The sequence below is a fragment of the Lagopus leucura genome, unplaced genomic scaffold (genome assembly GCF_019238085.1).
Source record: "Lagopus leucura isolate 7727_CA_CO unplaced genomic scaffold, USGS_WTPT01 Super-Scaffold_760, whole genome shotgun sequence".
Classification (NCBI taxonomy): Eukaryota; Metazoa; Chordata; class Aves; order Galliformes; family Phasianidae; genus Lagopus; species Lagopus leucura.
The window spans coordinates 6691975-6711653 of record NW_024962257.1 but is presented as its reverse complement, the minus strand read 5'-3'; the positions used below and the strand labels follow the sequence as shown (position 1 = coordinate 6711653).

The window sequence follows — 19679 nt, the reverse complement described above, 5'->3', positions numbered from 1 at the left end:
GCAAAAAAAAGCGTTAGTTAAATGCAACGGTTTCTTCAGTCAAAGTAAATAATAATTAAGGAAACCCAATTAAAATTAGGAGCTCTCCCAATTGTTCTCAGAGGCATCAAGATCTCCTCCCAGGACCCCGATCCCAGCTCATCCACCTCTGTGGGGCCGGACAGGAGCTGCCCCCAGAGCCGGGTCCCTCCTCAATGTGCCCTATAGGGGACCTCCTAAACGTGCCCTATAGGGGAGTCCCTCCCCATCCCAGCATCGTGTGCAGGAGCAGTGCTGATGCCAATGGGACATCTCTGTACCTGCGTGGCGGCTGTTCTAGCCGTGTGTCCCCGTTTCCATCCCAGCCTTAAAGCAAGGCGGAGCACTTTCATTGGCAACACTGAGAATTCCATTTTCTCAGACATTCTTTTGTCTCAGAGCTTCTCTCTTTCTGTCAGCATCGTAATAAAACAACGTAAAATTGTGCTCATTTGGAGGGATGTCCTCAAATAGCCCAGGCATTTCCGAGACACGCTCAGGTGCAGTGCAGAGCTCAGGGTGGTGCTCTGGGAGGAGAGCCTTCATCTGCATTGAGCCACTGCTTTGGTTCTCAGCCTGCAGAGCTCTGATGAAAGCCTCTGCTCTGCACACTGCAGCCTTCAGGTGTGTGTTTGGACGTCTCCATTCATTTTCCTGCAAAAATGTATCACGATGCATCCACTCTGGTGGCAATGCTGAAAGCAAAGCAATGTCCGTCCTACCAGCCCCGCGGACAGGCACTCGTACACCATTCTTGCAGGGCCTCACCTTCACCAATCAACAATCAGCAAGCATGACAAACAATTGTTCGCAGCTGTCATTAGCCGAAAACGAGGCATATCTGCATATGCTTCATCTTAATGAGGTGGTCTTGGCAGGGAGCCCCACTCACTGCTACCAAACAGCCGCTGTGTGTGCAAAAAGGCAGCCAATGCCCACGTGCACAGACACACACACATGGAAGGAACCTGTGAAAGGAGAATCCAAAGGGCTCAGGGGGAGCAGTGCTGGGCGGCCCCCGGCTCTGCGGCCCCACACGGCGCAGTGCTGGAGCTGAGGCAAATCACAGCTGAGGGATTCTGAATGCATCACCGCCAATTATTCAGCTCTCAAATGAGAGGGCACTGGTGGACTTCAGAGGCATTTCTGAGCGAGGATGAGGAGAGCCAGGAGGGGTGGGAGAGGGCTCATGCCAGCGCTGTGCTGGATTGTGGCTTGGAATTCACAGCTGCAGGGAGCTCTCACACACAGCTTCCATTTGAGAGCAAGGATGTGGGCTGCTCACCTGTCCAAGGTCTTTCTGCCACTCCTGCAGTGTCTTTCCTGGCAGCGGGAATGGGACAGGATGGGGTCAGGGCACTGGGACCTGCAATTGGAATGGCACCGAAATGGGCACATCTCTGTGGGGCCAGACCAGGGCACAGCAGCATCCCAAGGCAGCTCCATCCTCTCTGCCAGGTTTTATATCCTGATCCCATGAAATGCTCCCCGCAACCCCAGCCACCCCAAGGCACCACGGTGCCCTACATGAACCATCTGTGACATGGGGGACACCTGGAGCTATTCCTACCTGGCCACTCGTGTTTGTTGAATGACTTTAGCACTCATTAGCCCACCACAGATGTGATGGAGTTCCAATTCTTGTGTGCAGCCCCCAAGCCTGGCTTGCTGCCCCACAGCTCACTGCTGCTCCTGGGCCCTCCCAGCCATGCTCACACCACCATGTGTCACACTGCCCTGTGCCCCCAGGGCAGGCTCTGGGTCCTGCCTTGCCCCCCCAACTCCTGCCTCAGCAACCCCACTTAATGAGAAACCTTCACCTGCAACGTGCTCCATCAGCAGCTCACCCCATATCCCCCCGCCCAGTGGGATTCCTGAGAGCTCCAGGCCTTGATTAGCTCTTCCTTTTAATTAGTTTCAATCAGAGGCGTCGCCTCCTTCAACCTTGGGCTGCCTTTGCTTTCTCTCCTGTCCCATTAACAGACCCCAGCATTCCCCATCTGCCCGCCCCAGCCCTTGGCACTCCTCTTCCTGTGGGGGGCTGATGTGAGGAGCCCTCTCTGCCCCTCCTCACCCACACACTGGCTCACAGGAACCCCATCACCCCAGGCAGCTGTGCCATGCCCTCAGCCCGTGCCATGGCCTCAGTGCTGTGCTGAGGCTGCCCTGGGCTGCCCTGGCCCCATGCCTTGTTGTGCTGCATTGATGCGGGCAGCAGACAGCTAAGCTCACAGTACAATCATTCTATATTAAATTTGGAATGCAATTTCAGGGCACCAACGCTAAAAGCAAACCTCAGTCGATCCTGTTTCAATATAAAACCCAGCCTAATTCAAATGACTCACACAGCTTGCTAGGCAGGAATACAAGCAGTGATATGGCAACCATCTAAATGCTGTGCATTGTGGCATTTGGGTTCAGTCAAGAGCTTAGAAAAGTTCAGCAACAAACACAGCCTCGGAAGACTCCGGGGTTGTGTACAGAAATGATGATTTTCCTCCTCCCACAGCCAGCAGCTCTTGGCCTGCAGCAATGGGCAGGGCTCACTGCACCCCTGTGCCCTGTGGGGTGAGGGTCGCTACAGACAGGATGATGTGAAGCCTTATCGTACACCACTTTGATGTCTCCCATCAGAGCACACAGCCAATGCAAACAACTGACAAAACCTCCACTCTCTACAGAATCCCACCAAAAAATCATTTTGAATCAGGAAAACACAACTGGCAGAGAACTCAGCTAACAGCCCCCACCCCAGCACCACGTTATGCCACCTGCAAGGCTCTCAGCTCGCCTCGCCCTCAGCACAGCAGCTCTGCAGGCAGGACCCAGCCCAGCCATCCTCACTGACATCATGGAAGTCAGCCCCCATCCCCTCCCTGTGCCATAACTCTCCTGCCAGGAGCCACAACTCCTCCCATCGCTGCATGTCCCTCACATCTCCCTGTTCCCAGGTTCTGTCTCGAACCCAGGCTGTTGCTCAGACTGGGGCAGTTTTCTGCTGTCCAACTACACTTGGATTTGCAAACTGCCTTCTTTGCTGGAGTTTTGTTACCACTCAGTATGTTCCAACTGCAGTCTGGTAAATTCAGCCTAAACTGAAGACAGAAAATGAGTTCTATGAGTCCAAAGGTTCTCTGAGGACACTGGCATAAGGACCTGCAGCAGTTTGATGGAGCAGATCACGCTCACCTCCAGTAGGTGACAAAGAAGGAATATAGTAACTTTAGCCAGTGAGTAACACCAGATTCTCATGCCTGAAAACAACAACAGCTTATTTTTCTCAGTAAATACGCCTTCCTGTTCTGTGACTAGAACCACACTTCACCACAGGTCACACACATTCCAAACTATTTACCCTCACACCCAGAGAACCCCTTGGCTGCCCCCCTTCACAGCGCTGCAGAAATGCAGTCTGAAAAGTTCTGCGGTAACAAATACCCATCCAGGACTGAGCAAAGTGCATCTCGAGCACCTTCAGCTCAGAATAAAGCTTGGGAAAAAAAGTGATCACAGGAAATTCCACGCACAGTCAGTTAAATTCACAGCAGACTGGAAAATCATCAGTTACGCTGCTAGAGAGCTCTGCAAAGAGGAGAGTTTAACAGAGCATTAAGACAGGCATTGGCTGCAGCTTTCTCAGCAGGTTACACACAAATACAGCATTTTGCCTGCTTTCATGGAGCTATTCCAGAAAGAAACTTGCATGTTTTGCATGTAGGTTCACTAATCATTCTGAACCTTAATAAGAAAGCGTGTGAACACCTCCCACCTCATCACATAGGCCTATTTTTGTATTTTGTTAGGCCAAAGCATCTCCCAGCCACTGAGCAGCGCTCAGTGCATCTTCTGCTCTCAAGGGGCTCCATCCTGAGCCCACAGAACGCAGAGGGACAGAGAATGCCTTCACATCCCACACAGTTGGGTTTACTTTCGGGAAATGAGTTTGCTGAAGCACAAACAGTAAACGCTAGATGAGCACATTTAATAACATTTAATAACACAGACTTTATTTTTCTTCTGGAATGTAAACATTTGGGAGGCTTCCTCTGAATGCCTGCTTCACTTTGCGCAGAAAACACTTGAAATCCACCAAGAACGCCTTGGCATGCACAGGTGCAAAGCACTAGTTCTGGTCTGTTACTGTTCTAACCATCAGAAGGATGCTCCATATCTAAGCTGAGTCACTCGACTGAAAAGCAAAAGGAAGAATGATTTTACTGTCTTTGTACTCCTAGATATGCTAGCAATAGTTCCTACGTAAGTCATTTTCTGTACCACCTGCACAAAGCAGGAAGCCCTGAAATGCTGCTTTCAGTTGTAGCGCCCAGAACTCTTCAGGGGCAAAGCCCACGAGCAGCAGGGGGCTTCCACCACCAAACTCAGTTGTCTCTGGGACGCTGTGCCAGTCTAAAGCAGAACTCTGCCCCTCTCGTGGCCTTTCTTGTTCTGCCAAACTCATTCACTGAACCCCACACTGAGTCACCGTATGAAAATGTGAATCATCACACAAAGCTGCATGGAGACCAAACACACTGGCGACCAGCATCCTCGTGAGACAACACACAGACTGCAGCACAGCTGAAAATATAGGTGCGTATTTTTGCTGCCAAATAGCAGAGTTCTAAACAAACAGAGCTGAAACGTGGTTGAAAGCTGAAACGCTTCATCCAGAGCACTGCTGTTACTATCAGCTGTATTGTGGGACTGCACACCTTCTGAAATACAAAAACAACACGAGAAAAGGGCACCTCCTGGCAGTACTTCATCATATTGCATCTGTTCAAAGACCTCCAGCTCGGCCAGCCTCTGCACACCTAAATGCACTGACACACAGTTTTCCACACACTTAAGCCATCAGCAAGCAGCCAGCAGCCTTGGCTGGATGCTCTTCTCCCTGCTGAAGTTCAGCTGTCACTAGAAATCTCATCACACCGAATAAAGTTTACTGAAAACTTTTTATTGTAATCAAAAAGTGACATAACAGGGCTGTAATGTATTCTGCAAATCATTCTGCTGATATTTTATAACTGATACCAGCTTCTTCTGCCAGGCAATTAAAAAAAAAAGAAGTCAAATGTGAAAATTTTCACAGTACAGTAAACTCCACCCAAACTAATTAACGGTGGTGAAAAATAAGACGCCCCAGCAAAACCTTTCATGTTACATGGTCACAACTCACAATTCTGTACAAAATGTTCACTTTTATAAAGCTCTGATGTAAAAATCAAATAATCAAGCAGCAATATTTTAAGTGCAGCACAGGGTCTTTTCATGTCATTATTTACAACGTTTGAATTCGTTTACATTTTAACAAAATTTAATACAGATGACTTAGGAATTAAGTCAATTTTTTCCTATCTGTCGTTCTATATGGTGACAGATTTAACTTTTTGGTCATCTTTCTCTTTATCTTTGCTCTTCTTCGATTTTTTCTTCTTGTGTTTGTGTTTTTGGCTTTTCTCCAATTCCGGCTCATTTTCGGCGTGTTTCTTATGCTTCTTGTGTTTTTTGTGCTTCTTGTGCTTCTTTTTCTCTTTCTTCTTCTTCTTCTTCTTGCTGTCTTGACTCTCTCCTGAGCTGGCACTGCTGCTGTGGCTTCGAGTCTGACTCTCGGCAGGGCTCTGACTACGACTGCGGCTCACACTGGGGCTGCTCTGGCTTTGACTTCTGCTTGCTTCAGGCTGGCTAACCATGGCAGGAGCTGCTGTCTCCTGTTTGACCTTGTCAACAGCTTTTTCCTTCTGCTCTTTAGAATTTTTTCCTACAGTTTCCTCATCTTTTGCAGACACGTTACTTTCACTGTCACTTTCGTTGTAGTCTGGTACAAAAGCAGCCTCATCAGTTTCTCGAGTTGGATCAGCAGAGAGCCGTGAGGGGTTGCTTACCTGAGGCTTACTCTTGACACCAGTCTTATCATTTTGCCCAGTCCCATTTTCTTTCTCATTTTTTGCATCTGGTGATTCTTGTACTGAAGATGGCTTATTGCAACCTGGCTCTTTCTCTTTATTGCTCTTTATCTCAGCTATGTACTTGTCCTTGTCCTCCTTCTCCTTTTCCCTCTCCTTTTCTTTTTCCTTCTCCTTCTCCCTCTCTTTTTCTTTTTCCTTCTCCTTTTCTCTCTCCTTTTCCTTTTCTTTTTCCTTTTCCCTCTCCTTTTCCTTTTCCCTCTCTTTTTCTTTTTCCTTCTCCCTCTCTTTTTCTTTTTCTTTTTCTTTCTCCCTCTCCTTTTCCCTCTCTTTCTCCTTCTCTTTTTCCTTCTCCCTCTCCTTTTCCCTCTCCTTCTCCTTCTCCTTCTCCCTCTCCTTTTCTTTTTCTCTCTCCCTTTCCTTTTCTCTCTCCTTTTCCTTCTCCTTTTCTTTTTCCCTCTCCTTTTCTTTTTCCCTCTCCTTTTCCTTCTCCTTGTCTTTTTCCCTCTCCTTTTCTTTGTCCTTTTCCTTCTCCCTCTCCTTCTCTCTCTCCCTCTCCCTTTCCTTTTCCTTCTCCCTCTCCTTTTCCTTTTCTTTGTCCTTCTCCTTTTCCTTCTCTTTTTCTTTTTCCTTCTCCTTTTCCCTCTCCTTTTCTTTTTCCTTCTCCTTACCTGAATTTTTATCTAGAGGTTTGTGTTCCTCTAATGAACGCTTGGAATCATGAGCAGTTTTGTGATCTGACTGCTTTCTGTCACGTGAAGGGCTGTAGCTGCTTCTTTTGGAATCTCCGGCCCCCTTTTTGGAGGGCTCTGCTCGTTCATCCCTTGGTTTACTTTTTTGTCCTGACGTAGATTCCCTGTTTCGGGAAGGAGAGTCTTTCCTCCTTGCTAATTCACTTTTCTCATCTCTGCGCTTGGAACTAGAATGCTCCCTGTTGCCATCATGGTCAGACTTTTTGTCTCGATTAGGAGTAAAATCCTTAGCAGTGGATCCACGGCCAGCATCGTGTTTCTCTGAAGATCTGCTGTCCTTGGAAGATTGAGAAATATTTTTCCCATTTCCTTGTTCAGCGGCACGTTCTGAGTGGTCTTTTTCTGGCTGAACACTGCTCTTCCTCTTTTCAGAAGAGTCCTTGTCTGACAGAGAATGATCCCGCTCTTTGGTTTTCCCTTTTTCATTCAACACTGAACTTTTTGAACCTTTTACATCATGCTGAGAGCTTTCATAACTCACCTCTTTTGTAGTTTTCTGTATTTTCTCCAAAGACTCCATTTCTTTCTCATTGTGTTTTATGGGATTTGGTGGCTTAGCACTCACATTTTTTACAACACTAGCAGGTTTTCCTATGTTTGAAGATGGCTGGGTAGATTTAACGTCTTCCTCTTCAGACTCAAAGTCATCTTTATCCCACTTCGACTGAGGGACCTGGATCATAATAATGACATCTTCAGCAGGAGCAGTTATATCATTATTATATTCCTCCATTGTCTTAATGACAGTCCGCTTTGTATCTGTCTTTTCTTCAGGCTTTCTAACAGGGCTTCCTCCAGTAGAGCTGGTGCTAACAAGAAAAATATCACAAATTAACACAATGGTAGAGATGCAAGCACAGCTGTCCTTTGCAATGCTTTACAAAATGACCTCTGTTTCACTTGTAAAACACAGTACTTTTTCAAAAGATGATCAACTAAGGGGACAGCCAAGATGAAGGATGAGTCCATTGACTGAGATTATGAGCAACCAATTCGTGTCTTTCTACTATGTATTTAATTAACAAAGATACAAGACCATCAGTGCTTCCTCCCTGGAAGCATTCAAAACCAGGCTGGATGGGGCTGTGAGCAACCTGGTCCAGAGGAGGGTGATCCTGCCTATAACTGGGAAGTTGGAACCAGATGATCTTAAAGATCTCTTCCAACCCAAACCATCCTATGATTCCATGATCCGATCAGGAATCGTCTGATCAGGTAATTCCTTGATGTCCTATTTCTATCTGTGGTAGACAAATTAGATATGCCATCTCATTTCAACAAGCAAGCAAGCAAATAAGGACCAATTATTTGTTCACAGCAGTATAGGCAACAAGTTGCTGTTTCTGCAAATTATAATTTCATGTCATACTAGCAAAAAAAAAGTCATTGAGAGTACCTTGCAATTTTAAAAATACAAAATACCGCATGATACAGACATATCTGTTATCCTTGCCCTTGGTATTAAGCAGGATTTGAGGGAAGACACGGAGAGGACACCACAAAGACTCAATATGTAGCTGTATTCAAAAGGCTAATTCTCAAGAGGGGAAAAAAGTCCCAGAAGGAAGGGTCAAACGTCACCCATTAACTGAACTTACCAGCTTTCTGTTCAGACTGCTTGTTTGCTGCAACAAAACTTCATTTGTACAGTTCAGCAGAAAACCTCACAGATCGTTTAAATACTCACTGAGCACGGATTTAGCTTCTCCTTCCATCAGTTATCAAAAAGATTTTAAAGAGAGAAGGCAGAGAAGGGAGAAAACGTAGGAAAAGAAATGATGAAGTACCTGGTATAGTCTACAAGAGTTGAACTGGATCCATCAGCTGCTGTTACCTTTCTTCTCACTTTTCCTTTCACTTTTTCTTGTTTAACTTTGCTGCTGCTTGCCTCAACTTTCTCAACAGGTTCTTTCACAGGAGGCACGTTCTCTCCACTCACAATCTTTTTGCCAGTTTCTCGGTTAAGTTTAATCTTTTTTGCAGGAGTGATAAGAAAACCAGATTTATCTTTTTCTGGAGTTCTCTCTCCTTTCTCACCATCAGGTTCACTCTTCCCTTTTGGCGATGTTTTTGATTCAGCAGTTTCTGGTTTAGGGGCCTTTCCAGAAGCTGCCTCGTGTTCTTTATCAGCCTTTTCATCTGCTTTCCTTTTTCTTTTTTCAGTTTTTGCATCAGAAGATTTGCTTTTTTCAACTGCTTTTTTTGACTTGTCCTCTTTGCTGGAGGGCTTTTCTGACTTTAATTCTTTCGGATGGTCCTTCTTTGCCTTCTCCTCCTTGGCTGGCCTGGCTTCTGGGTGATCTTTTGCCACTTTTGGATGAACTTTCCGTGGTGTACCGAGAGCCTTCTCATCCTTTTGGGAGGAAGATGCCTTAACGCTGTCTGTCTTTGGCAGCTCCTCCTTTGCTTTTTTCACAAGAGGTTCCACTCGAGGAGATTTTTCACGATCGGTGTCCACCTTCTCTTGGGAAGCTTTAGCTGGTTTTGTTACATTGTCTTTCTTTGGAGGAGCAGCCACTTCTGCCTTCCGTTTTGTCTTATCAGTTTTTGCTTTTGGCTTATCCTTGTCCTTTTTCTCTTTTTCAGACACTGGTTTGAAAGCTATAGAATCTGCTTCCATAGGTTCATCTCTCACAGGGGTGGCATCATCTCTACTCGGGAGCATGAACAGCGAGTCTGACTTAATGTCCTCTGCTGTGCCTGGTTCCCTGGTTTTTTTCGTACTTTCTAACAACTCAGCATTGGGAAATCCTTCATTCTCATCCCCTTTTCTCCTCTTCCTGTGTTTCTTATGTTTATTTCCTTTGCCATCTCCCAGGGGATTTTCCACCTCCTTCTCTTTTGATTTGGCAGGATCTTTTAGACCATGGCCCTCTCTTCCTGAAAGCTTTTCAGGGAAATTTCCGGCTATGTTACGATTTCTATGGCTCTGCCCACCAGCATAATCCTCCCTACGTCCCCGTGAGTATGGCGAATTTTCTCTTCTGGTTCCAGGTGGACCAAATCTATCTGGAGAAAAGTTCTCTCTGTTTACTGGAGGTCGAGGTTGGGCTCCGACAGCATAGTCCTTGTAGAACTTTTCATACCATTCTCTGTAGTTCCGTTCCCATTCTCTGTATCTTTCCTTCTCAAACGGATCTCTAAAGTCAATAGATCTGCCATAGTAAGCTTTCATATCGTATGGTGGAACTTCTCTGTACCTGTTAAAATACTCCCTTTCTCCTTCCCCTTGAGGTATAGTCCGCTTAGTGGGAGACTGGCCCCTAAACACTGGAGACCTGGACCGTGAATGGTATCTTCTGTACGGGGGTGACCTTGACCTTGAACGGTGATAACCGTGTGACCTTGACCTAGAGCGATAGTTACGACTCTTCCCTTTGCCTCTTCTTGGGTATGGAGGTGAACGTGAGTAGGAACGAGAATGGGAACGACTGAATGACCGAGAGTAGGAACGGGAGCGCGAGGAGCCCGACCGCGACTTGGAGTAGGTGTAGGAGCTTCTCGAGTAGGACGAAGCGCTATAGGGAGACTTGGACCTTCAAAAAAACACAGCACAGAAAAAAGAAAAGAAAAGAACTTAATTCAAAACAGTCGCTCTTCCCCGTTTTTATTTTTATTTTTTATTTTAATCTCCAAATGCTTATGGCAAAGCTTCTTTCAGCTGCTGGCATAACGCTACTGCAAATTGAAGAACTTGATAACGCGTAGAAGGTTTTGCTTACAAGACAAAACAGTCACTGCTTTGTTAGTGTAAAAACACACAGGAAGGGTAAGTCTATTTCCACTTGCTTCTATCGAATTAACTACTATAGCTACTGATATATTTAAGTTGGAATATGCTGACCTCTACTGGTACATGAATGCACAATTACTTTAGCACTACTTAGCAACTACACGAAGTACAACTTATATTGTAGTAAGACGCAAAACGAGCGAGTCTTAATAGCTACAGTACAGTACGAAGCAGTAAGAAAATATGAATTCAACTGAAGACAGTAAAGCCCAATTTTAAAATACCAGTTAATACCTAAATAAAGTAAATACCTAGTTAATTTAACTTCACTGTTTATTTGTAAATCTATACAGGACGTGGAATACTTTGTACTGCAAGGTTACACACCACAAAATTTAATCAACTCTTCTAGCCAGATGTTCTAGTAAAAGTATCTCTAACCAAGGCTAAAGACACTGTTTCAAATAAGGTCTTATCTAAAAGTAATATTATGCCATTATTCTAAGAAATGCACTGATAACATTACTAATAGATAGTTATTCAGGCTGTTGTCCAAGTGATTTTTTGAGATAGAACATATCAACTACCCTGAGTATTCTCCTTGACAAGTTTTTCTTTGACTATTTTTTAAATAACTATTCCTCATTATTCTGCACATGCTCATTAGCATCACTCTTCCTCTAGAAGCCCTTCAGCAATTTGAGATCTCATTGTAAGCACATCTGACCTTTTAACTCCTAAGAAAAAATTATCAATGTCAACAAGACACTAGCACAAGCCATCAGTCTGCAGTCCAGGTTGAAATCTCTCCATGTATCCACATGAGAAACAAAAGAGGAAACGAAGACAATTTCTCTCATTTATTTCCTCCCAAATGCTTCGAGGTAATAGCTATAATCACAATAGGGTGAGGAGAACATCCAGCTACTAAACCTACTCAGCTCTTTGCCTCCTCAAGGTCATCAGGAGGTGAAGGATGGTTACAGAAATACTTCAGTGAAAGAGACACCTGCTCCTTAATAACTGCTGCCAAATTACAAGTCAACTGTGCTCCGCTATATCTGAGCTAGCAACCTTCAAATGAAACTCCTAACAACGCTAAGCCCTTTAATCATCCAATCCATCTAAAGATAGTGAGGTGGAGTGGACCTCCTCCTGATTCTTCTAGACAATCTGCTTCTCCATTACGGACATGTAAAGCAGTTACCTGGAAAACGAACGCCTACGCTCCTTTTGAATCTTTTTATATTCCATCAATTCCTTAGCAAAATCATTTGTAAACTCATCAAGTTTGGACTTTTTCTTTTCCCTGTTAAAATAAGTTTGACCTTTATTACAATTATAGTTTGACCTTTATTACAAAAAGACATCAAGAAACAAAACATGGCCGATATGAGAAAATGTATACTGCATGCAAATGCAAAAGGCGAGCATCCTATTTACGCAAAACAGTTTAGAATTCCTCTGAGTTTTAGGGAAAGTTTTAGAGTTACATTTGTCTTTAGTTTTGCACGTTTACCATCCGCAATGAAAATGTACATTGGAAGAAAAAGCTCTACATGTAATTTTGGCTTATGTCAGATGCACTTTAGGCGTAACTGCAGTCCGATTTGCTACTGAAATACAAAGATGAAAAACACCACAATCACTGAGCCAAATACTTACTCCTCTTTAAGTCTCCGTTGTTCTCTGTAAAACTCCTCCCTAGATAAAGGAGGTGCTTGTGTCGTTGGGATGGTATTTGAATGAGCCGTTGGTACTGCTGTTGGTACCCAAGCTGATGACATGTTTGCAGGAGCTGGGGGATATCCTGGAGGGGGAACAGGGTACCCAGCTGATGGAGGCTGACCAGGTGGAAACTGAGGAGGAAACTGTGGTGGCGGTACCCCCGGTGGAAGAGGAAGTGCATGGGGAGGTGGAGGATACAAGGGAGGTGGAGGCACAGGCACAAAGACTGGTGCTGATGCTGGTAGTGTTGGGGCCTGAGTCCTTTGGGAACGTTCACTATGCGGGCGTCCTCGATTTGAACTTCTAAAGAAACCCAAAAACACGTGTCACTGTTTGTTACACTCTGCCCCGATTTTAAAGAGGAAAGCAAATGAAGCAGGAGCACAGTGTGACCACATCTCGTTCTGAGATTAAGCGCTTTTCTCCCTGCCTTCTGGTCATTTCAGTCTACATTCTTTTCCTGATCCACATACTTGATTTTCTCATCCTCACGCTCCTAACAGTTCCCTCAGTCTTCTCTGCTTACACTCATCTTCATAACCACAGATGGAGGCTGCCTATGCTTAAAAGAGACACCCATTTCCCATGCGACAAGTGCCCATTGTTTCTCTGCCACTCCTTGAAACATCTAATATTTCACACTTCCAATCTTCAAAGTAGTGCACAAATATTAATTAATCTTCTCTTCAACTTCTTTTAACATCTTCCACATTGGCATCCTATGTTGTTGCCTCACGATGATGCATTTGGCCTGTCCTCGTTCCTAAATCGTTATTTTCCTTATTATTGAATCTGAGATTTTACCTCATTTGTAGGATAGATGTTTGTTTCTGTTTTGATTTATCCTTAAGATTTTATAAACGTAACGCATACTTAAAATTTATCTATAACAAATATTTACCAGAATGAAAGACAGAACTTAACACTATGATTAGTAAGTAAAATGGACTCCTCTCTCTCCAAGTGAGAGAAAGCAGTCTGGCTGTTTGAGAGGACTGAAAAAACTCCAAACAGTTGTAAAATAAGAGCACTGAATTTGCCAGAAATTTGTTTAACTAATATATCAACTAAATTGCTGAAAAAAATAGTGTTGGAGAGTCATGTCCATGAAATCAACTTCTTTGACAATATTCAGCCAAAGGGCTTTCCATCTGGTCTTTTAATTATATTTAATTTGAATACGTAATCACTGATTCCTCAAAAAGAGTTCATTTTTCACATCCTCTTCAATTACGCAACGTAGCCTTCTCTTAAACAATCTTTTTGGAAGCACAGATCCCCTTTGTTAGACTTAATTCGAATAAAGCTATTTAAACATTAATTACCACTCCACAATTATCTGTACATACTTATATATATACTTATATAATTATCTGTACATACTTATATATATATATACTTATATCATTATAAATAAACTGTTGACTAAGTTATGTGCCACTGCCATATTCAAAATGTTACAAGCAACAATATATTGAATTTCTGTAGAATATACTTACAGTTCCCAACCTGGCCTGCCACCAGCTGAGCGAATTGCACCAATTCTCATTGGATGACCTTTCGGATTGGAAAGAAGGAAAAAAATCCATTCAGGTTTATATGAAGTGTTTTTTTTTGTTTGGTTGGTTTTTAATTCTAAAGCTGCAGACACTTACCAGTTGTGGGAATTGATTGTCCTTGTGGGCCCAGAAGACTAGGTATTGCTGGTTGCCTTAGTACAGGAACCTGATAGCCCTTGTGAATAAACGCAAACTGTTAGAAAATAAGATTAATTAAAATACAAGAATAGGCAGAAATCGGTCAAAATACAATTGTCTGTTGAAATAAAATTTACCTTCTCTTCCAACAAACTGCTGATTGCCAAAGAGGAAGATTTAGAAAGCTCAGCAGCTGTCACCAGAGCAGCAGGAGGTATAATATCTGGATCACTAGACAAAAAAATAACCAACAAATTTTCTTACTTAAATACGTTGTTTTGAAGAGCTGCTAGAAATGCAAAGTTCAAAGTAGGAAAAGGCGGAGTAAAAGGAAAAATAAATTAAAAAGTAATCTACACCAGATTTACAAATGTAAAGTTGGCTGATTGCAAATGAAGTACTGAATTCAATTTGAACTAGAGAGAGTTCAAGGGAAAAATGTTTTATTAAGCTAGCTGCAAATGAAAGGCTTAGAGTACTTATAATCCACACACTAAAACTCAGTTTTGGAAGATGCAAGAAGAACTTAAATTCTTCTAGGACGTGTTTATGTACTAGTTCATAAAGCTGCCTCAGAGGCTTCCTTAAAATTGTGACCCTTTGACCTCAACAGTACAGCTGAGCCTGACAGCCTTCTGGACAGAGCAGTTATTTGCATCCAAAGCTTAAAGTCAAAAGGATACAAACCCTAAACAATAGTTCCTAGTTTAAATATATTTTCAGTCAACTTCACTGGATTGCAAACTTTGACTTTTATGTTTATAAACACTTCAAACTTACAATATTTTAAAGAATTATTACCCAAATCAGTACGAGTCAGACTGCACTGTGCTTTACTGAAGGTGATTCTGACATCATAATAAGGATGACAGAATTACTGTAGAAAAAAGTAACGTGAAAACACCTGGTTAATTTTACCTGTAATTGACCTTGTATACTTTTCATGAAAACACTATCTCCTCAGTAACAGGAAAACTAATGCACTCAAAAAGTATTCACGTGATAGCTAAATGATCACTTTAGGAATTGCTTGTCATTAAATTAAAGGGATGCTGAGGAAAAGAACTCCTGTTACAGGATTCATTCTTAATCACTGATAGGGAATCAAACTAGAAAAACTGAGAAGTTCTTGGATGAGGCACAACTCCAATCTAAAGTATCCTCATCCAAAGCAAAAACAAGAAGCAGAACTTATACAGCTACAGGGAACTGCCATTAGCGATCCATACGTAAGTCACCACGAGGCTTCAGAGGAAGAATCTAACTTCAGCACTTTGCTGTCTTTTGTGTTTGTGCTGAGCTACAGATTCACTCACCGAAAAGGTCCATCTGGCTTTTCACCACGGAGAGACAGAGACACTGCTGGAGGGAGATCGGAGACGAGGACAGAAGATGGATTTACTGGTAGTGCAGCTGCAACAGACTGACCGGGGGCCAAGGCAGCAGCAGAGTGAGAAGACAGAGAAGCTAATGGAATCATCAGTGGATCCTGCTGTCTGGAAATTGCTGGCCTCATTAGGGGCTGCAGGTTGCGTGTTATGGTTTGTCTCATTAGCGGCGGTGGAGGTGGAGGTGGCGGTGGTGGCTGCTGCTGTTGCTGCTGAATCTTACGGAGCCTTTTGTGTAGCCAGTTTCATTTTTGAAGTTGTTCACAGCCTAGAGGTGGAAAGACAATTCAGCAACAAAACAAAAACTTCCAAGGAGTATAATTACATGTGTAATTAATTCAGTAAATGTATTTGTATTTAGAATTCTTGACTTCAGCATTAGCACTGAATCCCAAAGCAAGACAATCATTGTAAAAAAAAACAAAACAGTGCATGTAGTTCACCAACTGCCACTAAAGAGCTGTTGGTTTTCTGTAGTAACAATGCACTTGAGAAGTAGATTTAGCCTTACTCAACTCAGCCTTGCCGAAGGAGACAAAAATCACTACTCTCTTCCACTTTAGCTTCTGACAAAGGATTTTTTTCTTACAGAGGCTTTGTGTAAAAGTGACCGTATTACCTGGCGTAAGAACTTGTTGGCGATCAAAGCATCTGGAGACACATCTGTTTGATGACATGTTGGGCAGGTATGTTCCTCAGATTCCAATAATGCCGTTCTGATACCTGTGAATAATCAGAACAATCAATATCATTTTTAGGCACATTGAGAAAATTTGGAAATTGTAACCATTTCTAAAATCAGGAGCATGATTAATGAGTACTGTCTTGAATTGAGGGCATAAAGCTCTAAGTATAGTATAAAAAATAGAATTTGCAGCTAACAACTATAGCTGTTATACTTATGGTAACATTTGAAGCTGCAGACTGGGCTGCACCATGCCACTTCAGCCAGTCCTTCTTCCCATTACCTATTACAGCGAGTTGTCAACCACCCTCAAAGTAAAACATTGCTAAAAAAACACTGCTAAAAACCATCAGTAAGCTCAGATTCACCAGTTCTTAACCTTCTGGATTGAATAACTAATTATCCACTTGTTTCAGTTCACAGTAAGTCAAGACTTCTGATATATAATAGCAACACTGCATAATGAAAGAAAAAGCTGGAGACAAAGTAAATGTATTCAGCACCAACCACTGTAATGACCTGCACAAATAAGTACACTTCTCATACTCATCCTTCTGCAGAACAACAAAAGCTTTCTGTATTTTTTTCCCACCCTTTATACCTTTCTAATTAGGCCATACTCCAGCACTAAACAGAGCTGGTAACAAAACCAATTTTGTTAGCTCCTATTTCTCCCATCAGTAGATCATGTTTGACGTTCTGAATTAACAAACGTGGGAGTAATACTTACATTCATCACAGTAACTGTTTCCACAGCAGGGAATAACAACTGCATCTGTCATTATATCTTTACAAATCAGACATAACAACTCATCTGGAATAGGATCATCCTCTTCTGAGGAGGAGGATGGCTCTTCTGGCAAGAAAGGAGGCTTTTCCTTCTTTCCTATAGCATAAGCTTCCCTGGAGGGAGGGAGGAGATGGCAGGGAAAGGAAAAAGAAAATAATTTGAATATAGGTTAAAAAACCCAAACATTTCCACGCTTTTGACTTTATCAAAGGACTTTATTATTACCCTTGTGATCAAACCTTTTTCTACAGCCACAGCACTACCAGAGGGAGTATCCATCCATTCTGGAGAATTCTCCCAACTGTTAGTTCAACCAAGACAAGAAATTAGCCTAGACTAGAAAGATCACTGACAGTTGGAAATCATGTGTAGCGAATCCACCACTTCGGTACCAAAGAGTAAACCAAAGTTGTAGGCTCAGGATATACTTTATCCCTGAGAAATTACATTTTCTAAACTAAAAATGTCTACTTGGAGCTTCTACAAAAGAAGATCCAAACCAGAAAAACAGAAGCATTACCAAACACTTCTAAAACTGGAATAGGCAGACACTACTCTCAGAACACACTAGTATTTTCTCATTTCATACCAGCAAGAAAACTTCACTGCTTCACAAGTGAGATCTGATAGACAGAGGGGGAGGAAATCTCAGTCCTACAGCTATTTGTTAAACCTTTCAAGAAACCTTTGAAGCACAAACCAGGAGCAAATCAAACCTTCTCAAGAGAACAATTCTGATTGTAAACACCAACAAAATACTTTGCAGAAATGTGGATTCTTAGCTTACAACTAGTTTAACCCAATTCTAGAGGGATGAACAGTGAGACCACCTTATTTTACTATGAGAAGTCATCACTCTGAGATCAAGATACAACAGTGCATCCTTTCCTGCAACTACTGATGCTGAACAACTTGTTTGAATTGCCACTCAAGCGTTTATATACGGACTCATTTGCTTTTTGGTCCACCTGGAAACTCCCATACTTACGCATCAATAGTTGGTATAGCATATTTTCCAGTGTTTGTCAGCATAGCACCCTTTGTATTGGGATCTTTCACCTCCATCATGAAACTCCTGGGAATTCCTGTGCTCTTTTTAATCCTGGGTACTGACTCAAAATTTTTGTCCTGTTAAGAAAAGAAATGCAGACACTTCATCCTAAGGGCCACACTTAAATGACATTTCCAAGATTAACCAATGAAAGCTTTTAATCCTCTCCTTTTCTCTGGTGTGAGGGTTGCATGACTGAAATATTCATTTTGTTAAGTATAGTCAAAGGTTTGAGCTGTATTCTGAACTTAACAGACATTCATACAACTTCCGGCTCCTCAGGGGTGAAATACATTCCAGTGGTTAAATATTCCCCAGTTCACCATTCCAGCAAGACAGAAATAAGGTCTTGCTCAGAAGGAGTCTATTTCAGAGCTCTGAATCAGCCACTGGAGACTTAAATTCCTTATCTATGTATGAAGGTTTGATTCACTCCTACAAGTCTATGTCGAGTGCTTAATGTTAAATGGTATGAATACTCAACATGCAAATCTTCAGTAGATTGGGTCAACAGAAAAATCACCTTGCAATGCAAAGTACCAACTGATGGCCATCGTAAATTTGAAGTTCAGGGGAAAACGTCCAATCAAACTGGAGTGCATCAAAATAGAAACAAAGATACACAAAGAAAGATCTGTGGGCATACTTAAAGCCTATTACTGAGGAAAAGAAGGAAGTTTTATGCTTATAATTCCATCTTTACCCTTGAAGTTTCAAGGGCTTTGCAATATTGTCTTGCAGCTCTGTATTTCACCCTAAGAAGAATGACTCAAAATGAATGTCGATATATTTGTTAAGTAACTAAGTTTAAACAAATAAATAAGCAACTAAATAACACCAGCAGCCCGCCACAATCTTACCCCATTTGTTGGGCAGTTCTTTATATAGTGACCAGGTTTTCCACAACGAAAGCAAGTGTATGATGGTGGAGGTGGACCCAACGGTTTCTTCATGTAACTAAAAAAGGTTTTTTTGGGAAAAAAAAAAAAAAAAGTATGCATGTGTATCTCACTTTAAAGCAAACAATTCTATAACAGTTTTCTGCAATCTTCAAAGATTTGATTCTATCGACACTTACTTGATCGGATCATATTCATGGCCAGACTGTGACATCATAGCTTTTATTTTATCTTCTTCGGAAGCATTGGCTTCAGCCAGATTGGCAGTCTGTTTAACAGGTAATTATTTGACACACACATTAGAAACACATTTAATTCCACACAGCCAAAGACAACACCACTCATCCAATCCTGTAAAGAGCAGCACAACTCTAGCTGAGGTTGCATGAAAACAGCTGCTTATATAAAATATATTTGTCCTGAAGATGTTCTGGGGAGTCCTTATGCCATTACATGATGTTTATGCGCCTGTTAATCTACTTGAAAAGAACATTCTTGGGCACTCAAAACCTTAGGCTCTGTTTGTACCTTACATAAAGACTTGTGTAACCAATCCAAATTTCTTCAACATAACGTGGACTGAAGCTACGCGTCAAACAAACAGAAGAAAACCCCAAACCACCACTATCTGGTATTTTAAAATTGATTTTTAGGCTCCAGACTATTTTGGAGAAGATATCCATCATACATTCAATTCAGAAATACGGTTGGCAAGGAACCACTTCTTACATTTTGCAGCGTTAAAAGGACACACGACTTGCTGTTGGGGAAGCTGTTTCTGCTTGCTGAAGTTCTGACAGAGGAGCATTAAAAGGAATCAAGTTTTTAGGAGTTCAGCAAGACAAATGTTAAAAAGACAATGGAGTCTTTCTGGTAGAAATTTGACCACCATGTGCTGTGCAGAGTCCAAACTGCACCTCGTCCCCAACAAACTATCTTCCTCATACTGAGAGCTTTAAGTGCAAGTAGAACCTGTAGGGACTTTTTTTCCCCCAGTTCACTGTATCCTTTTAACTTACAAAATGTAATATA

The 19679-nt window shown here is 42.4% G+C and overlaps 1 protein-coding gene across 1 annotated transcript in view; it reads right to left on the bottom strand.

Annotated features, from left to right (window-relative positions):
• Window positions 1-4954: 4954 nt before the first annotated feature.
• Window positions 4955-19679, bottom strand: part of RBBP6 (RB binding protein 6, ubiquitin ligase) — a 31072-nt gene continuing 16347 nt past the window's right edge. The window contains 15 exon segments of the mRNA XM_042863968.1: window positions 4955-6085; window positions 6596-7485; window positions 8464-10212; window positions 11617-11718; window positions 12075-12440; window positions 13637-13694; window positions 13793-13871; window positions 13972-14065; window positions 15151-15457; window positions 15460-15490; window positions 15842-15945; window positions 16638-16810; window positions 17686-17825; window positions 18609-18705; window positions 18827-18915. Of these exon segments, the coding sequence (XP_042719902.1) occupies window positions 5385-6085; window positions 6596-7485; window positions 8464-10212; window positions 11617-11718; window positions 12075-12440; window positions 13637-13694; window positions 13793-13871; window positions 13972-14065; window positions 15151-15457; window positions 15460-15490; window positions 15842-15945; window positions 16638-16810; window positions 17686-17825; window positions 18609-18705; window positions 18827-18915 (4980 nt within the window). The 3' untranslated portion in view covers window positions 4955-5384.